Source organism: Molossus molossus, unplaced genomic scaffold, assembly GCF_014108415.1.
Source record: "Molossus molossus isolate mMolMol1 unplaced genomic scaffold, mMolMol1.p scaffold_m16_p_12, whole genome shotgun sequence".
Taxonomy (NCBI): Eukaryota; Metazoa; Chordata; class Mammalia; order Chiroptera; family Molossidae; genus Molossus; species Molossus molossus.
Genome location: NW_023425347.1, coordinates 1,233,271 through 1,261,072, shown reverse-complemented (window position 1 = coordinate 1,261,072; position 27,802 = coordinate 1,233,271). Strand labels below are relative to the sequence as shown.

At 54.5% G+C, this 27,802-nt stretch overlaps 1 protein-coding gene across 1 annotated transcript in view; it reads right to left on the bottom strand.

Moving 5' to 3' along the window:
- The window catches only part of SH3RF3 (SH3 domain containing ring finger 3), a 362,137-nt gene that overhangs the window by 114,858 nt on the left and 219,477 nt on the right, over nt 1–27,802 (bottom strand). Inside the window, exon 3 of the mRNA XM_036257011.1 lies at nt 666–761. Coding sequence (XP_036112904.1) covers nt 666–761 — 96 coding nt within the window. The remainder of the gene's footprint in view (nt 1–665; nt 762–27,802) is intronic.

Here is a 27,802-nt window from a genome sequence, read left to right as displayed (position 1 = left end):
GCAAAGGACGACGTGCGTGGTCAGCTCACGGACGTATACATGACAGGCGACAGTGCGCACACGCGGGCAAGCCCCGCGGCACACACAGTGTTGAGCAGGGCGGCAGAAGCCACACATTCTAAGATGCTCCCCACTCAGCAATGGCCGCAACTTACTCACTAGAAACCCAGTGCTTCACAGTTACAACAGAGAGACAGGGAATTAACAGGCCTCCAATTAGCTGCAAATCATCTTCACTATAGGGATTCATAGTTGAGTAAACTTGCCCAATAATCCAGAGTCCCAGGAAGATAGTCTGCCAACATTTCCTTCCGCTCTGCAGAAGCTCCTGTCTGGTGTTGGGCAGACAAGAGGAACAGTACTCAGGAGAGTCTCAGAAACCTGGGTGCCAGGCACAGGTCTCCCATGAAAACTGGGGCAGGTCCACAGGGGAGCCCTCCTTTGTTGGCCCCAGAGTGACGATTCGAGCCAGGACTGGGAGAGAGCACTCAAACCTGACCACCACAACCCTCACAGCACCGCCGTGGTGAATGGGACCCCCTTGATCTCAGATGCTGTGGGGTCGCCTCTGTCTCTCTTAGGAAAGGGGGCTCCGAGGTCAGGGTGCCCTGGCCGGTGCAATGACGTGGGCGGCAGAGGAAGTGAGCCCGAGAGCGTGGCCTTACCTCCACGTACAGGAGGGGGAAGATCCCCATCTTGTCTCCCAGCATCCCCTCCGCCCAGTTGTCATCCACTCTTCTGATCACCGTCAGGATTTCATCCTGGGATTGCCGGAGCCCACGATGAGTGCAACCACACGGACACGCACGCACGAAAGAGAAAACAAGAGACTGTTAATGCTGTGGACGCCAAGAAAAGGCTGTAAGCAATTATTCAAAGAATGCGTGTGGTCCATCCCGAGATCTGCCTTGCGGAGACAGTCAGCCCTTGCATTTTCACTCTTCTCTCTTACGTGGTGATCACAGCTACAAAGATTCTCAAATGTTTTCCAGTTATAATACTCAGGAGCCCTCCTTACCCTTGGCTTTGCTTTTCACCATTTCTGTTACCTACGGTCATCTGTGGTCTGAAAATATTAAGTGGGAAATTCCAGAAATAAACAATCCATCAGATTTCAGGTGCATGCCGTTCTGAGTGATGGTGGAATCTCAGCGCACCCCGGGATGTGAGCTGCCCTCTGTCCTGCGCGGCCACGCTGTGGACACTCCCCGCCACTCGTGGCTTAGTGACCATCCGGATCGGCGGTTTTCCATCTTTTTCATCTCCTGGCACACACAACTAATTGCTGAAATTCTGTGGCACACCAAAAAATATATTTTTGGTCGATCTGATAAAAAATTAGGTATAATTTTGACTGATATACAAAAAAACAGTAATAATAGTAATTACCTACCTTTTTTGCTCCAAAGTGACTTTAAAAAAAAATCAGGTGCCTATACTTGCACATAAGGATTTCTGGGACCAAGAATTAACCAGTCAGACTCAACCTTATTATGCAACATGACCAACAAGATGCAACTCTATTATATGACCTATATGTGTGTGGTTCAAGACAGGGCGTTCACACTGGACGGCTGTGTGGGCTGTTGTCATGTTTTATTTGACCATCTAAGGGAAAAGAGGTCAGTGCCCTTGACTAAATACTCAGGTGTTGCATGTTTTAAAAATCCTTATGGCACGCGGGTTGAAAATCACTGGCGTAGATGATCAGGTCACCTGCCACGGAATCACAGGGCCGTGCTCAGGCCGCCCTTGCGCCACTGAACGACGGCCCGGCGCACGGGAGCGGTGACCTGCCCGCAGCCGCGCCGTGTGTGAGCACAGAAACCTGCAGCATGTACTCGGTTCAGACCTGCCCGCAGCCGCGCCGTGTGTGAGCACGGAAACCTGCAGCATGTACTCGGTTCGGACCTGCCCGCAGCCGCGCTGTGTGTGAGCACGGAAACCTGCAGCATGTACTCGGTTCGGACCTGCCCACGGCCGCGCCGTGTGTGAGCACGGAAACCTGCAGCATGCACTCGGTTCGGACCTGCCCCCGGCCGCGCCGTGTGTGAGCACGGAAACCTGCAGCATGTACTCGGTTCAGACCTGCCCGCAGCCGCGCCGTGTGTGAGCACGGAAACCTGCAGCGTGTACTCGGTTCGGACCTGGCCACGGCCGCGCCGTGTGTGAGCACGGAAACCTGCAGCATGTACTCGGTTCAGACCTGGCCACGGCCGCGCCGTGTGTGAGCACGGAAACCTGCAGCATGTACTCGGTTCAGACCTGCCCACGGCCGCGCCGTGTGTGAGCACGGAAACCTGCAGCATGTACTCGGTTCGGACCTGCCCCCGGCCGCGCCGTGTGTGAGCACGGAAACCTGCAGCATGTACTCGGTTCAGACCTGCCCCCGGCCGCGCCGTGTGTGAGCACGGAAACCTGCAGCATGTACTCGGTTCAGACCTGGCCACGGCCGCGCCGTGTGTGAGCACGGAAACCTGCAGCATGTACTCGGTTCAGACCTGCCCACGGCCGCGCCGTGTGTGAGCACGGAAACCTGCAGCATGTACTCGGTTCGGACCTGCCCCCGGCCGCGCCGTGTGTGAGCACGGAAACCTGCAGCATGCACTCGGTTCCGCTCACTGCGGCTGCAGCACCCACTGGAGGCCTTGGAACGTATGCACCCGCAGAGAAGAAGGACCTACTGTAGTTTTTATTTTAAAATTCTTTTTCCCATCATTTAATGAAATAAAAACATTTTGAATACATAGAAATTCAGCTAAGTATGAAACTTTTTACATTTCTGGCTCCATCAAAGAACAAAGGGTGACCCAACTCAACTCCATTCATCTGGAGCGGTGGGGACAGAAGGCGGTTAATGACCCTCTTACGTTCTTTGTCCTGCAAGACAATGTCATGTGCAGACGCACACGGGAAAACCGGTGGGGAGAGAGGAAGAGGCAGGCAGCAAGAAGGAAAGGCAGTGCGGGGGGACGGCATGCGGGCAGTGGTGAGGGAGGAGATGCCCAGGCTGCCTCCACGGATGCCAGGAGCCACAGAAACAGGTGCCAGGGGAACCTGGAAAGGAGGGCAGGAGGGACCAGATGAAGGGGGGCAGGGAGGAGCACTGGGAGGAGAGACCCCTCGGGCTGTGGCCCGGGTCCCGTCGACCAGACAGGGACACGCTGGGAGAGACTGGCACCCACACAGGGGTCTGTACCTAGTCCCCTCCCTCTCCAATCACCATCCTTCCTCCAGTGCACCGGGGGTGTAACGGAACCCCCAAGGACTGTCTGCCTAACCACCCACCAGCTCCCTCTGTGCCACGTCGAGACCTCCCTATCGCTGTCCCTCAAGAATCTGCCAGAAGACCAGTTGGCCCATGGACGCTAATGTGCTAGGGGGTCGCTGGCCAAGGGCAGCCTGAGGGGCAACCCTACTGGACCGGAATGCAGCACCTGCCTCTCGGTGAGACTGCGACACTTCCGTAGGAGGCAGTGACATGGGACTTGGGGACTCTCCCAAGGTCAGAGGGACAGTGCAGGTGAGCGGACTTCATGACGTCACCACGGAAGCTGCGTCACGGAAGCTGGGAGCGGAGGGACCACAGGTGTGGGGCTGAGCTCACGGGAGCGGGGTGTCCCTTTCAGAGGACAAGCAAGGGCGGGTGCTGTGCTTGGCAGCTCCTCCAAGGTCTCTTCCAAACTTCTCCATGGAGCACAGGGTAGAATTCAGGGGCCAGCCCTTGTTTTCCCAATCCTCGCCCCAATTTGACAGCTTTAAAAAGTGCAGATGACAAAACGACTTGTGACTCTGGAACATTTCTCTTCTCAACTGATACGGGCCAGAAGAATGCAACAGACACTATGGCCATCAAACCACGGCACACAGTACCGGGCGGAGGGTGCTGGGCCACAGGCTTTGCCAGGGTTTCCGCCTAATGAACACTCAGCCGCGAGAGCGCCGGCCGTTCTAACAGCTGCCGGGGCCAGAGCGGCTGCCTGGCTGGAGGGCAGGTGCAGAGAGAGGCCTCGAACGCCCACGCCTGCCTCACCTCACGGTTCACGGCCAGCGGCGCCCTGAGCCGATGAACTCAGCTCTGACTCCGTGAACAAGCGGCCCCAGCTCCACTGATCGCGCACAGAGGGGAGCCTGAGGCTTCTACAAGTCAGAGACTTTGCAACAGCAAAATAACAGAAAGGACATTTAGTTTTGTAAAATTAAAAAGAACAAAGTAACATGCCCGACCAGTGTGGCTCAGTGATTGAGCACACCAAGTGGTCCCCGGTTCGATTCCCGGTCAGGGCGCATGCCCAGGTTGTGGGCCCGATCCCCAGTGGGGGCGTGCAGGAGGCCGCCAACCGATGCTCTCTCTCATCGATGTTTCTAAATCTCCCTCTCCCTTCCTCTCTCTCTAAAATCAATAAAGAAAAAAAAAAAAAAGAGACTTAAAAAAGAACAAAGTACTAGATTAATTTTGGTTAAAAAAGAGAAATTGCTGTAATATCCACACTATTATTTAGGCTGGTCTAAAAATGAAAGCCAAAGAAAGAAAAGAAAATCAGAACTGTGAATATTGGAAATCAGAGTATGTAAGTTTCTACTTAGAAAAACAGAGTCTCAAATGAAAATTAGAATAAGAAATCAGAATAGCTGCTAATTTTAAAATAAATACATAAAAAGCACTGATGTTCCCATTTGCCAGGAATAATCAGTTAGAAAATGTGATTAAAATTGGCTAATCATTTTTTAAAATGTTAGTTCTCTAATTCACATATATCCCGAAATTGATTCTATAAAAGACTAAAGATTTAAATGTTAATAATACTTGAATGTCCAAGAAGAAACTATGAATGGATGTTTCTAATCCTGAGCTAGGAAAGGCCTTTTGAAGGATAACAGTGATGTGGCTACAGAAAAAGTACAATTCTCTATGTTAAAAAAAGCACAGCAAAAACAAAAGCAAATAAACTAGTAAAATACTTGCAGGATAGATGAGAGACAAAGACCTAATATTTTTACTATATAGAAACTGAAAGACACAGTAGAAGAAAGACAAACACCTTAAAACAAAAATCAGGCAACTCACACACACAAATAGCTAATTGCCAATAAACACACTGTAAGAATGCAGCACCTGACTAATAATAAAAATGTACATTTTGAAGAAGCAGGTTCCTTTTTTAATCCTTGTTATTGTTTTCCTACCAAATCACCAGAGATTACTGTGAAGCCCCCTCGCAGTGCTGGGCTCGATGCGGAGAAGAGCAGGCCACCGTCTCCGGGGGATATACATGTACGGCGAGCAGTTAGGCAATTCTCGTCAAACATCAAAGCTTACATGCCCACTGACCTGCCAGCCACATTGCTAGAGACGGGATCCTAAGAAAATCAAAGACATGCCGAGAGATTTAGCTCTGAGGATGTTCCTACAGCGTCTGTTCAATTAGAGGAACGCGAGACAAACACACAGTGAACAAGAACTGGTTACATTAGGGCACTGTCCACCAGCACCACCCCCGGCTCCAGCCCACTCTGCCATCCTGTGCTACCTAAGGACGGGGGTGGGGGTAGAGATGCACCTGTGGAGTCCACAGTCTGCAGGCACTATCTCCTTAAAAGTAGACTTTGAGCGCCCGGCTGGTGTGGCTCAGTGGCTGAGCGTCGACCCTGCACCATGAGGTCCCCGGTTCGACTCCCAGTCAGGGCACATGCCCAGGTTGTGAGCCCGATCCCCAATGAGGGGCATGCAGGAGGCAGCCAATCGATGTTCTCTCTTATCAATGTTTCTATCTCTCTCTCCTTCTGCCTTCCTCTCTCTCTCAAATCAATAAAGAAAAAATATTAAAAAAAAAAAAAAAAAAAAAGGAAGACTTAGACCTAATAATCAGATCATAGGTCTATGGAGCACGTGCCTGCTCGCCAAACTACCACATTACTAAAGGCCTATTCACAGCAGCTCCCATCACCTCCCATCACCTCCCAACCAGGGCACATGCCCAGGCTGTCGGCCGATCCCCAGTGTGTGTGTGGGGGGGGGAGCATGCAGGAGGCGGCCAGTTGATGCTCTCTCTCATCAATGTTTCTCTCTCTCACTCCTTCTCCCTTCTTCTCTCTCTAAAATCAATTAAAAAAAAAAAAAAAAGAACAGATGGGCAATGAAAGTAGAGATGAAAGTGCTAAGAAAAAAAACAAAAAGTAACTCTGGAGATGAAAAACACTGTAACAGAATTTTTTAAAATGCCTTTGGCAGACTTATGAGTTAACTGGACACAGCTGAGGAGAGAATCTCTGGACTCAAAGATCACCAGAAACTGCCCAGACTGGAAAGCACAGAATAAAGACCAGAGGAAAAACGAAGCAGAGTATCCAGGGGATGTTCCACTGCCACCGAAGTGCTAACAGGAACACCTGAGGGAGGAGAAACAAACACAGTAACTATTCGACACAATAATGACTGAGAATGTCCCCAAATTAATGTCAGATATCAATGATAGACTCAGGAAGTGTAGAAAACATCAAGTAAGATAAATGCCAAAAACCTACACCTACGCATATTATTTTCAAACTATAGAAAGTCAAATATAAAAAAAAAAATACCGAAAGAAGCCAGAGAGAAAAAATACCACACTTCCATAGGCGTGAAGATAAAAATGAAATCCAATTTCTCAGAAGCAAGAAGAGGGTGAAGTAAAATATTTAAAGTGTTGAGAGAAAAACCCCCACCAACCTAGAATTCTGCACCCTTCACTAGTGAGGGAGAAATAACGACTTTCTCAAACAAAAATGGACACATTTGATGCTAGTAGACCTGTCTTGCAAGAAATGTTAAAAGTTCTTTAGAGAAAAGGAAAGTCTTTGATGTAATAGATACTAGTTTATAATAATAGCAACAATGTATTTGATTATGTTTGTATACTGAAATATCATATATTATATACATCATATATATTATTAATATACTTGTACATGTCATATATGAGTGTGTGTGTATGTATCAATGGATCCAACAAAGTGTAAAAATAATTACACAGCATGATCAAGTGGGATTTTTCCCAGGTATGCAAGGCTGGTTCAATTTCCAAAAATCAATTACTGTAATCCAACATATCAACAGGCTAAAGAAAAAATTCACACCCTCACAGCAACAGATGCATAAAAGGCATCACAAAATCAAATACCCATTCAGGATTTTTAAAAATTCCCAGTAAACTAGGAATAGAGTGAAACTTCCTCAACTTGATACAGAACATTTACAAAAAACCTACAGCTAACATCACACTGACGGCTGGGAACGTCCAGCCTCCCACTAAGATCAGGAACAAGGCCAGTGTGTCCCCTCTACCACAGCCTTTCCACATCATACTGAATTTCCTCTCTAAAGCAATAAAAAAGGAAATAAAGCCTATACACACTGAGGAGAAAGAAATAAAACTCTGTTCACAGACGACATGACTGTCCATGTAGAAAATCAGAGGGGATAGCAGCATCCTGGCAGAGCGGGTTGACTCCTTTGTTTCTCCCCTTATTTTACAAGTCAAACAACTGCAGCTCAGCAGCCGATCCCCAGCCGAACACACACGCACTGGACACCGGGAGACGGGCAGAGGGAGCGCACAGGAGAGCAGGGACGGGAGGACGAGGACCAGGACAGCTGCCACAGACCCTGTGCAACCCCCACCGTGACCCCAGAGAGCACAGTAGTCGGGAGAGGTCACACTGCAGCCCTCACACTGTGACGTGGATCACGAAAGGGACAGAAGCAGTGCTCCCCGAAAACAGGCCGTCTCGCCTCACCCCTCCCATTATGGCCGAGCCACAGAGGGGGCTGAAACAACAAGCTCGGCCACAACCATCACGGGGACAGAGGCGCAGCGCGGACCGTCACACTGTCTCCGTGGCCCCACCCGGCCAGCCTGGTGAAGACAGCGGAGAAGCCCTGGCGTAAAGCGTGCCCACGGCCTGAGCCCGCAGCGTGCGGAGCTGCACACGGTGACCTGGCCACAGAGTGACACCCGTCCCAGCGGAGCTGCACACGGTGACCTGGCCACAGAGTGACACCCGTCCCAGCGGAGCTGCACATGGTGACCTGACCCACAGCAACACTGCCCCGCGGAGCAGCACACGGTGGCCTGACCCACAGCAACACTGTCCCAGCGGAGCTGCACACGGTGACCTGACCCACAGCGACACGGTCCCAGCGGAGCCAGGTAGAGAAGACCGAGGTGCGCAGACAGAACAGCAGGAAGGCAGCCTCATACACTGGCCCCCCTCACCCATCCTGGAGGAGCCTGGGAGAGGCAGTGGGCACACTTGTAAAACTTAGTGGGGCCAGTGACCATTAGCAAGAAGGAGGCAGGGCTGGAGCTCACCAAACCAGTTCTCCACCACCGGCCACACACCCAGAGCACAGTGGTGGTGCCCTGGACCCAAGGCAAGCAGGTCACACCCCCATCGCAGTGTGTAAAAGCATCACTGCTCAACCTCAACCCCAACCCCAGAGGTGTACATAGTGCAGGTGAGAAAACGCAGAACTTCAGCATCATCTACTAGAGAAAAAGACCCCACTTAACAACCTGCTGGGTTGCTGACAGCAGACCAGTATCTGAACAACAACCAAGGGCTCACTGTCTTAAATGCACAGGCAGAGAATCCATCAAATGCCAAGGACAACCAGGGTACCACAGAAGCGCAGAAATGAAGTCCCCAGAAAGCAAACTGAGTCCTGGAAGGTCATGGCTTGAGTGACAGGGAATTTAAGATTCCGTTATGGCTCAGTGTTTAGAGCACTGGCCCTCAGACCAAAAAAGAGTCACGGGTTTGACTCTGGTCAAGGGCACATTCCTTGGTTGCAGTTCAGTCCCCAGCCCAGGTCGGGTCATGCGGGAGGCAACCAGTCGATGTGTCTCTTTCGCATTGATGTTTCTCTCTCTCTCTCCCAATCCCTCTCTCTCTTCCCCTCCTTCCCTCCCTTCCCTCACTCTGTGAAAATAAATGGCAAAATATCCTTGGGTGAGGCTTTAATAAAATAAAATAAAGGACTGCAGTTATGAAGAAGCTCAGTGAGATACAACAGAGCTCGGAAAGGCAGTTCAATGAAGTCAGGAAGAAATTAATGTACAAAAGGAACACTTGACCAAGGTGACTGTGACCGTAAAAACACAAACGCAGAAATTATGAAGCTGAAGAACTCAACACATTGGTGGAAAATGCCTTAGAGAACACTGAGAACAGAGCAGACCAGATGAAAAACAACTAGTGAGCTGAACGATAGAAACCTAGAAACCAGGAGAAATAAGAGAATACAAAGAGGTTCTTGTTGTTGTTTAGAGAAGCCCTGGCCAGCTGGGCTCAGCGGTTAGAGCGTCGGCCCATGGACCAGAGTCCCAGGCTCAATTCCAGCCAAGGGCACGTACCTCGGCTGCAGTTTGTCCCTGGCCCCGTTGGGGTTGTGCAGGTGGCAACCTATCAATGTGTCTCTGTCACATCAATGTTTCTCTCTCTCACTCTCTCCCTCCTACTCTGTCTGAAGATAAATGTAAAAATATCCTCCGGTGAGAATTTAAGAAAAGAAAAAAGAAAACCTCCGTGAGCATCATCTGACTCTGCCTGAAAGAGCCCCGTGAGCCTGCGAGACGAGGGGAGCAGAGCGCCTACTGAAGAAGCCATCGACGGGGCGGCCCAACCTTTGGAGAGAACTGGACTTCAGAACAGAGGAAACTGCTAGAACACTTCATGCGATCAGTGCAGAAGACCTCCTTCAAGACACTGCATTCAAACTGTCCAAGTTAATGACAGAAAAATCCTCAAGGCAGCCAGGGATAAAATACTATAAACTACAAAAGAAATCCCATTAGATTATCTTCAGATTTTTCAACAGAAACCTTACAAGCAGAGAAACGTAGAATGAAATATTCAAAATATTGACAGAAAGTAACCACGAGCCAAGAAATACACCCAGCCAAGTCATCCTCCAGATAAGAAGGAGGAACGAAGGCTTTCCCAGACAGACAGGCCGAGGGCACTGCACCCGAGACCTGGTTACAGGGGCGCCGAGGAAACTCTCCTACTTGAAACAAGAACACCAAGTACACAGAACTCGGAGTCCGATGGCAGACAGACTGGGGCAGGAAACTGAACTCTATTTAGAACAGGATATTAAACACTTAGTTATAAGTCACATTTAAAGGGGAGAAAGCATTTTAAAAAAGACTATAACGTCGGCAATTTGGAACACACGCACAGCATAAAAAGGGATAATTTATGACAGCAAAGACATAAAGGGAGGAGAAATTAACTGAACTTGTACAGGTGGATGAAGAGAAGATGAGTCAGAAGAAAAAGGACTATATGGATTATACGGCAGTACTATTCTTGATTTTTTTTTTCCTCACCCGAGGACATTTTTCCATTTTTTGCACAGATAGAGTGGGAGGGAGGGAGAGGAAGAGAGAGAGAGGGAAACATCGACGTGAAAGGGACACATCAAGTGGCTGCCACCCGCACGACCAACCAGGGCCAGGGACAAACTGCAACCGAGGTACATGCCCTTAGTGGAAACCGAACCCGGGTCTCTCCGGACCGCAGGCCGACGCTCTAACCGCTGAGCCAAACCGGCCAGGGCCTATTCTTGATTTTTTGAGGACCACCCACACTGTATTCAGCAGTGGCTGCATCACTCTGCATCCCACCCACAGTGCACGGGGGTTCTCTTTTCTCCGCATCCTCACCAACACTTGTTGCTTGTGGATTTATTGATGGTGGCTATTCTGAAAGGTGTGAGGTGATATCTCATCGTGGTTTTAATTTGCATCTCTGATGATTAGTGACATTGAGCATCTTTTCATGTGTCTTTGGAGAAGTGTCTATTCAGTCCTCTGCCCAGTTTTTAGTTGGATTGTTTTTCCTGATGTCAAGTTGTATGGGTTCTATATAAATTTTTAATATTAACCCCTCATTAGATGTATCATTGGTGAATATGTTCTTCCATTCAGTAGATTGTCTTTTTGTTTTGCTGATGGTTTCTTTTGCTATGCAAAAACTTTTTACTTTATTTTTTGTTTGTTTCTCTTACCCAATGAAATGTATCAGAAAAATACCAGATATATATATATATATCAGATATTTGATTGCATATGTTTTCATCTAGGATTTTTATGGTTTTGAGTCTTACATTTAAGTCTTAAATCCATTTTGAGTTTATTCTTCTATATGGTATAAGAAGATGGTCTAATTTCATTTTTTTGTATGTATCTGTCCAATTTTCCAAACCCCAGTTATGAATAGACTATCTTTACCCCATTGTATGTTCTTTCCAGAAGACAGAAGACTCCCAAGCTCATTTTACAAGGCCAGCACTATGCTAATTTCAAAACAAAATAAAGACAGGACCAAGAAAGAAAACTATAGACCAATATCCCTGATGAACATAGATTTAAAAATCCTCAACAAATTATTGGCACCAAATCTATCCATTTATTTAAAAGATCCTACACCATGATCAAGTAGGATTTATTCCTGGTTTGCAAGAATATACCACATAAACAAAATAAAGGTTAAAAATCATATGATCATATTAATAGAGGCAGAAATAAGCATTTGACAAAATTCAGCGTGTATTTATAATAAAAACTTTTAGAAAGTGGGAATAGAGGGAACATACCTCAACTTAATAAAGGCCATATATGACACATCATACTCAGACCACGTCACACTCACTGAAAGTGTTTCCCTTAAGATCACGAACAAGACAGAAATGTCCACGTTCCTCCACTCTTATTCAAAATAGTACTGAAAGTCTTAGCCACAGAAACCAGACCCCCCCATAAAAGAAATAAAAAACACCCACATTGGAAAAAACTGTCATTATTTTCAGATGACATGATACTGTATAGAGAGAACCCTAAAGATCCACCCAAAACTAACAGAACTGGTGTGTGAATTCAGTAAAGTAGAAGGATACAAAATAAATATCCAGAAATTGGTTGCATTTTAATACACCAATAATGAATTATTGGAATTTAGGGAAACTAAGAAAACAATCCCATTTATAGTAACAATAATTTCCCATGTAGGCATGGGTTTATTTCTGGACTGTATTCTGTTCCATTGATCTATATGCCTATTTTTAGGCTGGTACCGTGCTGTTTTTATCACTATAGGCTGGTAGTATAGTTTGATATCAGGTCGTGTGATTCCTCCAACTTTGTTCTTCCTTCTCATGATTGCTGTGGCTATTTGGGATCTTTTGTGGTTCCACATAAAGTTTTGAATTAATTATTCTAGTTCTGTGAAATACATCATTGGTATTTTGATAGGAATTGTGTTGTATCTATATACTGCTTTGAGTAGTATAAACATTTTAATGATGTTAATTCTTCCTTTTTTTTTTATCCTCACCCGAGGACATTTTTCCATTTTTTTGTTCAGACAAATTGGGAGGGAGGGAGAGGGACAGGGAAAGGGGAGAGGGGAGGGGGGAGAGGGGAAGGGAGGGAGAGGGGAGGGGGGGAGGGGAGGGGGAGAGAGGAGGGGGAGAGGGAGAGGGAGACGGAGAGGGGAGGGGGAGAGAGGAGGGGGAGAGGGGAGAGGGGAGGGGGAGGGGGAGAGAGGGGAGGGGGAGAGGGAGAGGGAGGGAGGGAGAGGGAGGGCGGGAGAGGCAGAGGGAGAAGGGAGGGGGAGGGGAAGGGGGAGAGAGACATCGATGTGACAGGGACACATCGAGTGGCTGCCACCTGCACGACCCAACCAGGACTGGGGACAAACTGCAACCGAGGTACATGACCTTACCGGGAACCGAACCCGGTCTCTCTGGACCGCAGACCAGTGCTCTAACCACTGAACAAACCGGCCAGGGCAATTCTTCCTATTCTTGAACACAGTATATGATTCTATTTATTTGTATCTTCTTCTGTTTCTTTTTTCAGTGTCTTATAATTTTTAGAGTAGAGGTCTTTTACTTTTTTGGTTAAAATTATTCCTCTCCATAGAGGACATACAGATGGCCAACAGATACATGAAAAGATGCTCAATGTCACTAATCATCAGAGATCCAAATTAAAACCACAATGAGCTATCACCTCACACCTTTCAGAACAGCCACCATCAATAAATCCACAAGCAACAAGTGTTGGTGAGGATGCAGGGAAAGGAGAACCCCCATGCACTGTGGGTGGAATGTAGAGTGATGCGGCCACTGCTGAAAACAATGTGGGTGGTCCTCAAAACATCAAGAATAATCCTGCTGCATAATCCTGCGATTTCACTTCTAGGCATATATTCGAAGAAACCCAAAACACTAAATCAAAACAATACGCGCACCCCAATGTTCACTGTCATTCGACAACGTGGATGGATCTTGAGAGTATTACGCTAAGTGAAATAATTCAGATGGAAAAACACAAGACCCATAATACTTTACTCATGTGAGGGATAGTATATAAAAAGCAACAAATGAACAACGGCAGAACCTCATGGACACAGACAACAGAGTCATGGTAGCCAAAGGGGCGGGGACTTGGGGAGGAAGAAAGAGGCAAAAGGATCATGTACAAGGTGACGAAGGAGACTAGACTTCAGGCAGTGAGCACACAATAGGGTGTACAGACATTGTATTCTTTTGTTGTACACCTGAACTTTGTACAGTGTTATTAACAAATGTTACCCCGATACATTTACATTTTTAAAATGTAAAAAATCAATTAAAAAACCCCTGAAACTAATGAACACTTACAGCAAGGTTGCAGGACAGAAGATTAATATACATTTTTCTGTAATGGGCACGCGTGGAGCCACCACAGGTTCAGACCCGGCCACTGCGGGAAAGCGCGTCACCGCCCTCCTGCGGGTGGAGGGCCGGCCTCCGTGGGCACGGGACGCGGTGTGTGTGCCCTGCGGTGGACCGGAGCGCGGTGCGAGAGGGAGGCCGACAGCGGCACGGGCACCTGCACTTCGACACTGAAACACCGTACAGCCCGCCGCTGTGGCTCAGTGGTGAGCATCGACCCTGCACCAGGAGGTCACCCGTCTGCTTCCGGGCAGGGCACATGCCCAGGTTGTGGGCCCGATCCCCAGTGGGGGGCGTGCAGCAGGTGGCCAATCGATGTTCTCTCTCATCCATGTTTCTATCTCTCTCTCCCTCTCACTTCCTTTCTCTCTAAAATCAATAAAGAAAACAAAAATTTTAAAAAACACTGTACTGTTTACATTAGCACCTAAAAAGTGAAATACTTAAGTATAAATCTAACAAAATAAGTACAAACAGCTATATGAGAAAAACTACAAAACGCGGACAAATGAAATCCAAAGACAAAATAGAGAGAAGTGTATGTTCATGGACTAAAGCCTCAATGTTGTTACAACACCAGCTTTTCTCAGCTTCTGCATTCAGGGCCCGGCCCAGCCAAAGCCTCAGCAGTCATGTTGCGGGTTTAACAAACTGATTGTAAATTTGATAGGTGGAGGCAAAGACTCAGAACGGCCAGCACGAAGCTGAAGGAGAACAAAGACTGACTGTCTGACGTCAGCACTGGCCACGGAGCCGCAGTACTGACGACAGTGCGGGCTGGTGGCAGACCATTAAACAGATCAATGTTCATCACAGAGCGTCTAGAAACAAACCCGCAAAAGTCTATCAGCTGATCTCTGACAAAGAAGCACGGACAACAGAATGGAGAAAGGACACGTTTTTCAACAAATGCTGAAACAATTAGACATCCTCATACAGAAGATGAATCTAGACCAAGACTTCACTCCCTTCAGAAAAATTAACTCAAAATGGATCACAGACTAAATGTGAAACACAAGACTATAAAACTCTGCAACACTAACATGAGAAAATACAAGCCTTGGGTTTGCTGCTGACTTTTTGGATCCAACACCAAAGGTCAGTCCATGAAAGAAAGAACTGATAAGCTGGACTTCATTAAAATTACATTTCCTGCTCTGCAAAAGATATTGTCAAGAAAATAAAAAGACAAGCCACAGACTCAGGTAAATATTTGCAAAAGACAGAGAGAACTGTTATCCAAAATACACAAAGAACTCTTAAAACTTGAGGATAAGAAAACATACAATCCAGTTTTATTTTATTTTCCTTTATTGATTTCAGAGAGAGACAAGTGAGAGGGAGAGAGAGATAGAAACATCGATGAGAGAGAACATCGCTTGGCCGCCTCCTGCATGCCCCCCAACGGGGATCAGGCCTACTACCTGGGCATGTGTCCTGACTGGGAATCGAACCAGCGACCTCTTGGTGCAGGGTTGACGCTCAACCACTGAGCCACACCTGGTCGGACTACAATCCAAGTTTAAAATGGCCAGAGATCTTAGCACCTCCCTACAGAAGACACACAGGTGACAAGTGAGCACTTAAAGGTCCTCCCCGCCTGCCATCAGGGAGATGCCCACGGAAACAAGGTAGCACTGCACACCTGGCAGAGGGCGGAGGCAGGCACCCGCAGCCCAAGGCCGGGGAGGCGAGGAGACGCAGGACAGCTCATCTGCTGCTGTGGGGACACGACATGGTGCCACTGCTTTGGAAGACAGTTTGGGGGTTCTTACAACACTAAACATGCTCTTCCACTTTAATCCAGCAATCACGGTTCTTGGCATTTACCCGAAGCCTGCACGTGAGTATTTGTAGCAGCTTTGCTCATCATCACTACAGTGTGGGAGCAGCCACAACTCCCTCCAGCAGGGAGCAGAGAGTTAACCTGCGATACATCCAGGCAACGGACTACTACTCAGCGCTAGAAAAGAAATGCGCTATCAAGCCACGAAAAGGTACAGAAGAAACATAAATGCGTATTATTATTTTTTTTCTTTACTGATTTTACAGAGCGAGGAAGAAAGAGGGAGAGAGAGATGGAAACATGGCTGAGAGAGACCATCAACTGGCCGCCTCCTGCATGCCCCCCACTGGGGATCAGGCCCACAACCTGGGCATGTGCCCTGACTGGGAATCGAACCAGGGACCTCCTGGTGCAGTGTCAACGCTCAGCCACTGAGCCACACTGGTCGGGCACATTGCCAAGTGAAAGAAGGCAATTTGAACCTGCTACACACCACCTCCAACTGGACGGCACTGTGGAAAAGGCAGAGCTGTGGAGACGGGAAATGGCGGGTGGTGTCCAGGGCTGGAGGGGGAAGGATGGGCCAGACGGCAGAGCAGAGGGTCCTGGGGCAGTGCCGCTCCGAGTGACAGCACAGAGCTGGACACGCGTTATACCTGCACCCACACCTGTACAGCACCGAGGTGAGCCTAACGCAGCCTCTGGAGTCTAGGTGGTAGGACACGTCTGTGTGTCCATCAGGCCCACTCCCGTGGGGCCGTGGGTCCCGGGCGGCTGTGCGTGTGTGTGGGTGGGAGGCACCGAGCTCTCTGTACTGGCTGCTCAGTCTGGGCGTGAACCTGAACGTGCTCTACACATTAAGTCCGTTTGAGAAGCAGCCCACGGGGAGGGGGGAGGGCAGGGAAGAGCCTACGACACAGGCCAGCTCACAGCGCAAGCTGGGAGGGAAGCCAGGTTCTGCGTGCTCCCTTGATCTGGGTTCAAGAACAGACACAGCTCGGCTGAGGGGCTGGAAAACGCGGGCGGGGTCAGGTGGAGTGGCTGGGTGCTGGCACCCAACACCGTCCCCTGGACAGTGATCGTAAGACAGAGTCTTCCAGGCATGAGGGAGCATCATTCTGATCAGCGCAGTTGTGAGGGTAACAGTGTGGCTCCGTCGTGGCACACCTCGAATCTGCGCTGGTCCTGACACAGCTCCACGGGGAAGGGTCACATGTGGAGGACGCCGGCCGTGACATGGACAATCCAGTCACAGAAAGCAGGCGCAGGAAGTGCACTGTGAGCCCGGGCGAGACAGCAGGGCTGGGGCACGGCTGTCAGCTTCCCGTCACTGCGGAGCTGGAGAGGCGGGCTCCTGCCAGGTCCCCAGAGGGCGGAATTAGCCCCCCACCCCCAGTATGTGGGGTTAATGGCTAAGGGGGAGCTGTCCAAAACCGCCACCACCCCAGTGCCCACCTGCTCCCCGCCCGCAGCAGTGTGTGGGCACCCGAGGCGCCAAGCAGGCGGGAGGAACGGCCCTTCTCCAGGACAGCTCCGCGCTCGGAGCGAGGCCCAGCCGCAGCCATAGGGACATCGTCCAGTATCACGCAATTGCGGCAAAGTCCCCTTATAACGCGGTACGTGTGGCTCAAATCCAACCGTGTCCACGTGCGCTGTGAGGTCAGTGACAGAGCAGGTGGAAACTGTCCAGCCCATCGCCAGTCAGAGGCCAGGTCCAGGGGTCGCACCCGTGGGCTGGTGGCACCTGGGGGCAGATGTCTGACCTGCTCAGACGTGGAAGGGGGACGTCCTGGGTCCCATGGCTGGCTGGGACTTCAGGTCAGAGGCAGGGTCCAGAGGGCTCCTGTGTACCTGGCCCACGTTTCGGAGGGACGGGAGCTGGTCACTCTCCACACACCAATAAGGAGCTAAGTCAGCCTGAGTGTTGAGCAAGGGTTCCCAGCGCTGCCTCCCGCAGTGGGGACAGCCTGTGTCGGGGACCCTGTGGGTGTTGGGCAGTGGGAAGATGCTCTCTGGTGTGTCAGCGCCCCCAGCACGAGGTCCCGTGTGTCTGGACAGAGCAATGACTCCTCCAAGCACCAGGGGGCACCGAGAGCCACAGCAGGTCTCAGGGGAGGACGGGCTGGGACCTGCACTCCCTCTCAGACCCTGCGCGGGCTTCCCGTGCAACAGCGGCTGGCCCCCACTGGACATGAGCTCCCAGCTGCTGCCATGGGCCGCCGGCCTCGCAGCACAGGGCCCTGCTCCCTGGACACAGCAGGACGTGCGCGGGGACGCGGTGTTGGCCCGCACAGTGCTGGGCTCCTCGCAGCACAGGGCCCTGCTCCCTGGACACAGCAGGACGTGCGCGGGGACGCGGTGTTGGCCCGCACAGTGCTGGGCTCCTCGCAGCACAGGGCCCTGCTCCCTGGACACAGCAGGACGTGCGCGGGGACACGGTGTTGGCCCGCACAGTGCTGGGCTCCCTCGCGGCTCAGCAGACCTTTCTAGGAGCCAGACAGTCGGCGTCTGGGGACTTGCAGGCCCTGCGTCACTGCCACACACTTACCTCTGCTGTTTCAGGGGGACAGAGGACACAGAGGACGTGTACATGAAGGAGCCTGGCTGCAGGTCAGCGAAGCCTTATCCCCAGACTCAGCACTGGTGGGCCTGCCAGCCCCAGGTCACCAGCCCGGCTGGACGCGGATGAGCAGCTACATGCTCCCTGGACGCCGGGAGGGCAGGCAGGTTCCGGGCCCAAACGGCAGCCTGAGGACCCCGTGAACAAAGGTTGTCGCGGGTCCGCGTTTCATTCTCAAACGCATCTGATCGCTCCTCACGGTTCCACGTGAACTGTTCGGTATGCGCTGTGGGTCCGCAGACTTCCACGCGCTGTTTTCCCTATTCCCCCAAACTGCCAAGTTCTGGAAATCACCCAATGCCCTTACGGTGCGGCGGCAGCTCTCCTCTGCGTGTGTGGCCGCAGGGGCCGCAGTGGCTGCACGCCCGGGCCGTGGCACAGCGTGGCAGTGAGCCAGCACGGCCTTCTCCCCTGGGCTCCGTGCAGGACACCTGCCCAGGGCGGGTCCACGGGCCCCACCGCGAGGGCTGCCCTGTGTACGTCACTCAGCTGGTCGCCCAGGCGCACGCTCACCTCCGCTGGGGGAAGAGGGCTGTGGCTGTGGCGAGGCGGACAGAAGCCGCGGGGCTCGGACACCAGGCCCCCTGACCTGACCGGAGGCTGGTGGCTGCCCCCCGGAGCCTCTCATGCTGCAAAAGGGGGTGTCAAGCACCCTGTCCCCAGCCCCATGCCTTGGTGCGTCTGGAGCACGGGCTCGGCCCGAACCCACGTGGGCTCCCTGGAAACCCTGGCGAGTCCCTTCAGCAGCTCTGGATACACCGGCCTCAGAGGGCCCCATATTTCACCCTCCTAAATGAGCCATGTGGCAACATCACAGATAAAACACCGAGAATCGGTCCCTGGACAGCCACACACTCTCCCGGGGCGCCCTCAACTCCCCCCAGCTCTACTCCTGCTCCCCGGCAGCGGCCGTTCCCAAGGGACAATGACACATCGAGCAGGAGACAGGCACCGCTGGGGGACGCAGCACGCGCGGCCTGCTCGGGGGGGGGGGCCGTGGCCACGCGACGAACATGGGCTGTCACCAGCAGCGCCACCGTGTCAGAGCACAGCCAGCCAATGACAGCCCAGTTCACTGTTTCCCAGAAAGAAGGGAAGATTTCACGGGGAAAGCTCAAATACCCCTGTGGTGCAGAAGTGACACAACTGCCTCAGGAGCTGCGGGACTTCCAAGTGAGCTGTGAGGGGCTCACACCTGCCACGAACCCTCATCTCGGAAACGGCTTTGCGGAGCCCAGGGGTTTCTCCCAGCGCCCTGTGCGGGTCCCACCGGCTGCCAGAGGCCCACCTGTCAGTGCTGAGGGGAGCCTGCAGCCACAGGGTGGCCCCCGTGCAGGTGGGGAGGTCAGATATCACACATCCTCAGTGCTGGAGCCCTCCCCACCACAGACACACGGACTCATGCACACGCACACACACACCACACACACACATACACACAAACACACCACACGCACACATGTGCACACATATACACCACACACGTGTGCACACATATACACACATGCACACACATAGACACAGAACACACACACCACACAAACGTGCACAGATACACACCACACGTGCACACATGCCCTCAGCAGGGTGGAGTCTGGGGAGTCATGAAGGGCCTTCTCTGGCCTGCCCACCGTGGGCTCTGAGCACTTGAGGGTGGGACTGTCTGTGCCACCCACTAGCCTGGCACCTACCCCACACCTGGAACACGATGCAGGGCTGAGGAATGTCTTCAGAATGAGCCCTGGCCGGTCTGGCTCAGTGTCCGCCTGTGGACCAGAGAGACCTGGGTCCAGTTCCCACTAAGGGCACGTACCTCGGTTGCAGTTTGTCCCCAGCTGCAGTTGGTGTTGTGTGGGTGACAACCAGTCTATATGTCTCTCTCACGTCTACATTCCCCCCCCCCACTCTATCTGAAGAAAAATGCAAAAATGTCCTCGGGTGAAGATAAAAAAAACATCTCTTTAGAATGAATGGATGTACCAAAGGCTGGATGAGAACTCACACTGTCCGCGGTGGGATGAGCTGCCCGCCGTCCTGGCCCCAGCAGACCGCCCTGCTGGGCCTCCCTGCCACGCACACATTCCGTGCCGTGTGCCCGCACTGCCCCATGCGGGGGTGGTCGGGAGCCACACCCCCACCGGGAACCCGAAAGCTGTCCCGTCACATGAATGCCCCCCTGGGAGGGGTGAAGGGAGCGTGGGGTGCTGCGTGAGGCTCCACCGCAAGGGGCAGCCTGCGGGCCTGCGCACAGGCGGGGCACCTGGGCCCGCGGAGGCACGTCCGGGGAGCCTGAGGTCTGGGCTGGAGAGAGCAGGGGCCTGTGAGGGGCAGGCACCAGGCCGGGTCTGTGGCCGACAGGCTTTGGTGCTGACGCTGCGGAAGATGAGAAGCCATTGGGGAGACTGAGGACAGGCGGGTTCCACCTGACAGAGTGAACGGCTCTCAGGTTCCAGCTGCTGAGGCACCGGGCTGGGGGCACCCGCCGTGGCCAGGGAGACGGGGTGGAGGCCACACAGGTGCGAGGCCTGTCCTGGGGGAGAGCTCACCCTCTGGGAAGGTTTGAAAGTGCTTCCTGGCCGAGCTTCCGACTGGTCCCCAGGTTGCCTACAAATCAACGCGATGCCCAGGAAAGGGCCGGACCCTCACCTCGATGTCCACAGAAGGGGCTGGGCAAGGACCGCCTCGGCTGCCCCCAGGCTGCCTGAGCCCCGTCCCTGGTCCCTGGTGCCTCTCCCACACGGGCCAGGTGGACTCCGAGGAGGCTGCGGCTGTGGCCTCGCTGGAAGGAGGGGTGCATGTCTCTCAGGGGACTATTTCGGGGTGAAGTCCCAGCGGAGCGCAGGGCTGCGGGAGAGACAAAGCAGGACTCTCCTGGGCTCATCGGCTGTAGGCACCGTGCTGAGGGTGTCAGCCCTAAGGCTCCCCAAGGGCCCCAGGGAGGAGCAGGACGACACGCCCGGCGTGCACAGTGGCCTGGGGTGCACAGTGGCCCGGGGTGCTCAGCGATGGGGACAGTGGCTGTGACCCAGGCTGAGGGGTCTCCCGGCCCGGCCACCCTCCCGAGGTAGGCACCAGGAAACATGTCCCAGGAAGGAAGGTTGTTCTCCTGTGGCAGCACCAGGCTGCCACGGTGACGTGTACCTGACAGAACTGCGTGTGTGCAGGGGGCAGACAGCAGATGTTCCCGGAACACCACGTCTGAGCTCCGCTCTCCAGGCCTTTGCTCCCTGAACCTACTGTCAACCCCGTTTTACAGCTGAAAGAGACTCGGAGACTAAGGAACCATATTCCAAAGTCACTGTAACAGTGAAAAGCATCACAGTTGGAGCCTTTGGTGCCTGGCTCTGGAGCCCAGACTCTGTCCACGTCTGATGTTTCCCTGCGTCCGTCCCTGGACCGGAGGAGCGTCGTTTGGGACGAATGCCAGGTGGACTCAGCATGGAGGGAACTCCCACACGTGGAGACCAAATGCCCGGCCGGACCGGACGAGCAGGGTCCTGTGGCGGAGCCAACAGGAGGCCCAAGGGGCGGGGACAAACCATAGTGGCGGGAAAGAGGCATGTGCCCACTCAGAGCCCCCGAGGGCTGGGGGAGGGAGGGGTAGGACAGAGGGGCCTCTCCTGTGCGCACCCGTCCTGTGGTTTTGCAAGCGGCCAGCGTGGCGGGAGGCCAGGGGTAAGGTCAGGTCCGCACTGAAAGTCTGTGCCAAAGTGAATCTGCGACGGGCCAGACGCCGATGGAGAGAGCTCAGGGCCCTGGGGTCCCCGAGCAAATCCACTAGCGGGGGCCCCGGCCCTGGCACCCAGCACCACTCCCGGCAGGGCGGCGACCACGGTCCCAGGCGCCCACGCGTGGGTGGCCAGGGCTCAGCAAGTATTTTCTGATCTTGCAGTTGAGTAAGATAACGTGGAGTAAGCCGCCACCAAAGAAATGGGACTCGAGGTCCCGGCTGGCACGCCAAGCCCTGAGCTCAGCTCCTGGCACCCGGGTAGGCATCGGCGTCCTGACCTTGAAGACGGGGAGTTGGGGGCCCCGCCACGGTAAGTGTCTCCCATGGTCACACGCGGGTGCCTCACTGCAAAGGCCCCGCACCAAGCTGAGCCCCTAGGTGGGGTGGAGGTGCCAGGACCCAGGTGACAGTGTAGAGGAAGCCAGCTGACAGCTTAGTATTCTTCTTTTTATCTTCGCCTGAGGACGTTTCTGCATTCATCTCAGACAGAGTAAAGGGAGAGAGGGAGGAAGAGAGAGAGAAAAACATTGATGCGAGAGAGACACGTCAATTGGTTGCCACCCACACAACCCAACCGGGGCCGGGGACAAACTGCAACTGAGGTTCATGCTCTTAGCAGGAACCAAACCCAGGTCTCTCTGGACCGCAGGCCGACGCTCTAACCGCTGAGCCCAACCGGCCAGGGCTGAGCGTAGTGGTCTTTGCGCATACTTGGCTTCCAGGACCGGGGCCACTCAGAAGTTAGAAAATATGAATTTTATAGCTGCTTTATCAAAAAGGAATTATTCATTCTCTTCTTAAACAAAACAAAGACTTTGGTTTCAGGATGACGTTAATGAATGCGATTTTAATGGGACCGCTCAAAACCAGCACCAGGTCAGCACCCTGCTACATCGCCTGCCTCAGGCCCACTACGGCCCCCGCCCCGGCACCGCTCCCCTCTGCACCACCCGCCCCGGCACCATCCGCCACAGCACCGCCCGCCACGGCACCACCCTCCTCGGCACCACCAGCCTCGGCACCGCCCGCCACGGCACCACCCGCCCCGGCACCACCCGCCCCGGCACCACCCGCCCCGGCACGGCCCGCCGCAGCACCACCCGCCACGGCACCACCCGCCACGGCACCGCCTGCCACGGCACCGCCCACCCCGGCACCGCCCGCCACGGCACCGCCCGCCAAGGCACAGCCCGCCACGGCACCGCCCACCACGGCACCGCCCTCCTCGGCATCACCAGCCTCGGCACCGCCCATCACGGCACCACCCGCCAGGCATTGCCCACCTCGGCATCACCCTCCTTGGCATCACCCGCCCCGGCACCGCCCACCACAGCACCGCCAGCCCCGGCACCACCCGCCACAGCACCGCCCGCCCCGGCACCGCCCGCCTCGGCATCACCCGCCTCGGCATCACCCTCCTCGGCATCACCCTCCTCGGCATCACCCTCCTCGGCATCACCAGCCTCGGCACCGCCCACCACAGTGGTCTTTCAGAGGCAGGCCAGGCCCCTCGTGGCCTGAGAGCCCCTTCCGGGCTGACTCCGGACGGAGCACATCTGAACAGCAACTCAATGAAGCCCAGCAGGCTTGACCAGCAATGCCGAGCACGGGCTGGGAGCTGGCTCAGACGCCCAGGGAGGAAGACAGCCAGCAGGCAGTGCCCGCGGCAGGAGGCAGACCCGAGCAGGAGCAGGAGCAGGACAGTCGTGACGCTGTGCTCCCTGGAGACTGTCTGGAGATATTTGGAGGTGAGAGGTGCAGTTAGAGCAGGTGCCTGGGGGTGCTGTGCTCCACCCCAGACAGGAGGGCATAAGTTCATGACAAGGTCACGTGAACATGCAAGGGGTGTCACAGCATGATTTTCACTGGGGTCACACCCAAGGGTCTCCAATTCTCCACAATTATCCCCAGGATTCACGAAAAGAAAGTCCTTCCAAACATCCTGAGACGTGGCCATGCCCACCCCGCCTCCCGTGGAAACAGGATGCTCAAGATGCTCCCAGGGCTGCGCTGCCCCTCACTCTCAGCGCCAAAGCCACCCCCAAAGGCCCTCAGCACCACGTGCCCCCCTCGGCACCACGTGCCCTCACGCGGCGCCCGAGCCCAGAGGTGCGGCGAGCCCTTCTGCTGCTGTCTTCAGTGATGCCAACGCCCGACCTTGGTGCTGGCTGCCCGGCACCCACCTCCAGGGAGGCTGCGGAGCCAACACCTCTGGCCACCAGACTGGGTGAGCCAGCTGCCTCCCCCACAGGCCTTGCTTGATTTCCACACGACCGTCCGGGCTACTGGTTTTCCTTTCTCTTCTTGTGATGTAAAATCCCCACCCTTAAGTTTTAAATTCATCATTAGAGAGCGAGCCCTTGACCCGGCCGGTGTGGCTCAGTGGACTGAGTGTCCTCCCATGGACTGACAGGTCCCGGTTCAATTCCCAGTCAGGGCACAAGCCCGGGATTGTGGGCTCAATCTCCAGTAGGGGGCGTGCAGGAGGCAGGTGATCGATGTTTCTCTCTCACATCAATGTTTCTACCTCTCTCTCCCCTCCTCTCTCTCTAAAAATAATCAATAAAAACATATTAAAAAAGAGAGCGAGCCCTTGAAGCCCAAGGCCCCACCCCTGTCTCGAATCCACGCAGACCCCAGGCCAAGCGCTCACCCAGGACCCGCTCACCGGAGCACACCTCGTCTGTTCAGTTTCCTGATGACTACTGCTGAAGGTGTCTTACAGTCACAGTCAGAACCACAGGCCGGTGCAGCCACACACTGGGGACCAGCACAAAACACCCCAACACACTCTAAAGTGAAAACAACGCCACCCACAGAATGACTCCGACGAAGCCTAACAGAGTTCAAGTTTTTCCCAGGAGGATGACTTCAATAACTTTTCTAGGTATCAAATATTCAATTCTATCCCTGAATATTTTAGAGCCCCGACTACACCCCAGGCCTGCCTCCTGGGTGCCCGGTGTGTCTGGTGATTCTCTGGAACCGTCTCCCAAACACTTATCCTTGACTGGCTGTTGCCTGCCTGTCCCCCAACACTTCAGGCTCCAGGGGGCAGTGAGCCTGTCCCCCCATCCAGCCCAGCTCCCAGCAGGGTGGGGCCTGTGCCCCTCCCCCATCCAGCCCAGCTCCCAGCAGGGTGGGGCCTGTGCCCCTCCCCCATCCAGCCCAGCTCCCAGCAGGGTGGGGCCTGTGCCCCTCCTCCATCCAGCCCAGCTCCCAGCAGGGTGGGGCCTGTGTGCCCCTCCCCCATCCAGCCCAGCTCCCAGCAGGGTGGGGCCTGTGTGCCCCTCCCCCATCCAGCCCAGCTCCCAGCAGGGTGGGGCCTGTGTGCCCCTCCCCCATCCAGCCCAGCTCCCAGCAGGGTGGGGCCTGTGTGCCCCTCCCCCATCCAGCCCAGCTCCCAGCAGGGTGGGGCCTGTTACATTTCTGGTAAGTAGACAGTGTGCCTCTGTCCTGCTCCTGGGCTCTGGTTGTCACCCCGCGGTTGAGTGTCCAGGCAGAGGCTGGAAGAGTGGACCCAGGACTGTGGGGGGCAGGGGGCAGGTCTCTGCGCCCTGTCTGGAGAAGCGGGGTGGGGGAGACTTTCCGCAGCTGTCCCTTCTCAGTGAGCTCTCCACGGATGAAATTCTTGAGCCTGGACGCAGGCTCAGCAAGGGCCTGTGCGGAACCTGAGAGGTTGCTGGGGTCCCTGCTCTTGGTCAAAAGGGGCAGCACAGAGCATCAGGGCCCCCAGAGGGTACCCCTTCAGGGCAGGCTCCCGGGAGTCCACTGGTCAGAGCAGTGAGCCAGGCAGGGTTGTCTGTCTGACCAGGCGGCCTGCCCTCTGCCCTCAGACAGAGAAGGAGGGGGAGGGGGAGGGAGCTGTGGGGAGTCCCTGGACTTCCTGGGACCTGCATCCTCAGGACCAGGGGAATGAGCCTCAACACACCTTGACCAAGGGAAGGAAGGAAGAGCTGAATCCCCAAATGAAAAGTAGATATTCACTGTCGGGCTGAACAGTGGAACAAGACAAATGGTAGCTGTGCCCTGGACTTGCCAGTTTCGCTCAGAAGTGGTGTGCCCAGTGCCCCCGCAGCCAGGCAGAGCCCAGTGCCACAGATGGGGGGAGAGAGGGACAGAGAGACACACAGACAGACCCTCGCCTCTCAGAACTGGGAAGAATGGGCTTTCAAGTCAGCCGTGCACTAGGATTTCAGCCCTTTATTTACAGCCTGATGGGGAGGGACGAACAGACCAGACAGGAGGAGGAGGGAGGGAGGCCAGCTGCCTGCCCGGGACCGGACACAGCTCCCTGAGCTTCCTTCCACCAGAACGACGGCGAGGAGGGGGGGGGTCTGTGGAAAGTAAGCTCACAGGGTGACCTGGTCATAAACTCCGCACAGGGCAGGTTGTCACGCCTTCAGTTCACTGAGAGGGTTCAGTTTGCTCAGGCAGGGCTGTCACTGTGTCTGCGTCGCGGGAACACACCTCGCGCACACTGCCTGCCCGGGACAGCACAGGACCCGCCGCTGCCCTGTGAGCCCAGCCTGCCTGCCCTCTCCCAGCCCGCCTCCCTCCTCCTGTGCCCTCCTCAGTCCCACAGGCACAGAGCGCGCCGAGCTGCCCTGCGACCACTGGACACCTTGCTCCTGCATGTGCCCTCGGCCTCAGCAAACTGCTAACATCCTCTGCAGCCTGGACGTGGCCTCGGCACAGGCACAGGGAGACCCCGGGAACTGCTTCGGGCCCCCCGTTCCAGCAGGAGCTCCAGGGCTCCCCTACTGAACGAGGAGGAGGTCTGCACAGGAGAAGGGGCACCGGTCATGGATGGGGGGCCTCAGGGATGGCACCTGCACAGGAGAAGGGGCATGGGTCATGGATGGGGGGCCTCAGGGGTGGCACCTGCACAGGAGAAGGGGCACGGGTCATGGATGGGGGGCCTCAGGGGTGGCACCTGCACAGGAGAAGGGGCACGGGTCATGGATGGAGGGCCTCAGGGGTGGCACCTGCACAGGAGAAGGGGCACGGGTCATGGATGGGGGGCCTCAGGGGTGGCACCTGCACAGGAGAAGGGGCACGGGTCATGGATGGAGGGCCTCAGGGGTGGCACCTGCACAGGAGAAGGGGCACGGGTCATGGATGGAGGGCCTCAGGGGTGGCACCTGCACAGGAGAAGGGGCATGGGTCATGGATGGAGGGCCTCAGGGGTGGCACCTGCACAGGAGAAGGGGCATGGGTCATGGATGGAGGGCCTCAGGGGTGGCACCTGCACAGGAGAAGGGGCACGGGTCATGGATGGGGGGCCTCAGGGGTGGCACCTGCACAGGAGAAGGGGCATGGGTCATGGATGGAGGGCCTCAGGGGTGGCACCTGCACAGGAGAAGGGGCACGGGTCATGGATGGGGGGTCTCAGGGGTGGCACCTGCACAGGAGAAGGGGCATGGGTCATGGATGGGGGGCCTCAGGGGTGGCACCTGCACAGAAGGGGCATGGGTCATGGATGGGGGGCCTCAGGCACCTATGTCCCCCAATGTGTGACAACCCCAAGACCTCTCACTTGCTCCCCTAGGATGACTTCCCTGGTGAACACCCTCAGTCTGTCACAAACCAGGGTCCCTCTGAGCCCCCTGTCCATCTCCCGCGGGTGCTCCAGAGGACAGGACGGTGACATGCTGGTTTCTGGGCCCAACCACCCAGCCCTGGGACCTGCAGCTTCCCCAGGGAGCCCCTCTCTAAGGCCTGAGTCCTGGGAAGACTCCTCCCCTCTGCACCGGGGTCACCGCTTAGACAGGGACTCAGGTGACAGGGGGTCCTGCTCAGGAGCAGCCGACCTCCTGCTGCAGCCCAGTGCAGGCTGTGTGCCAGCTCCTTCCAGCGGACAGAACCTCGGGGAAGGCGGCGCGATTCCCTCCGCAGCCA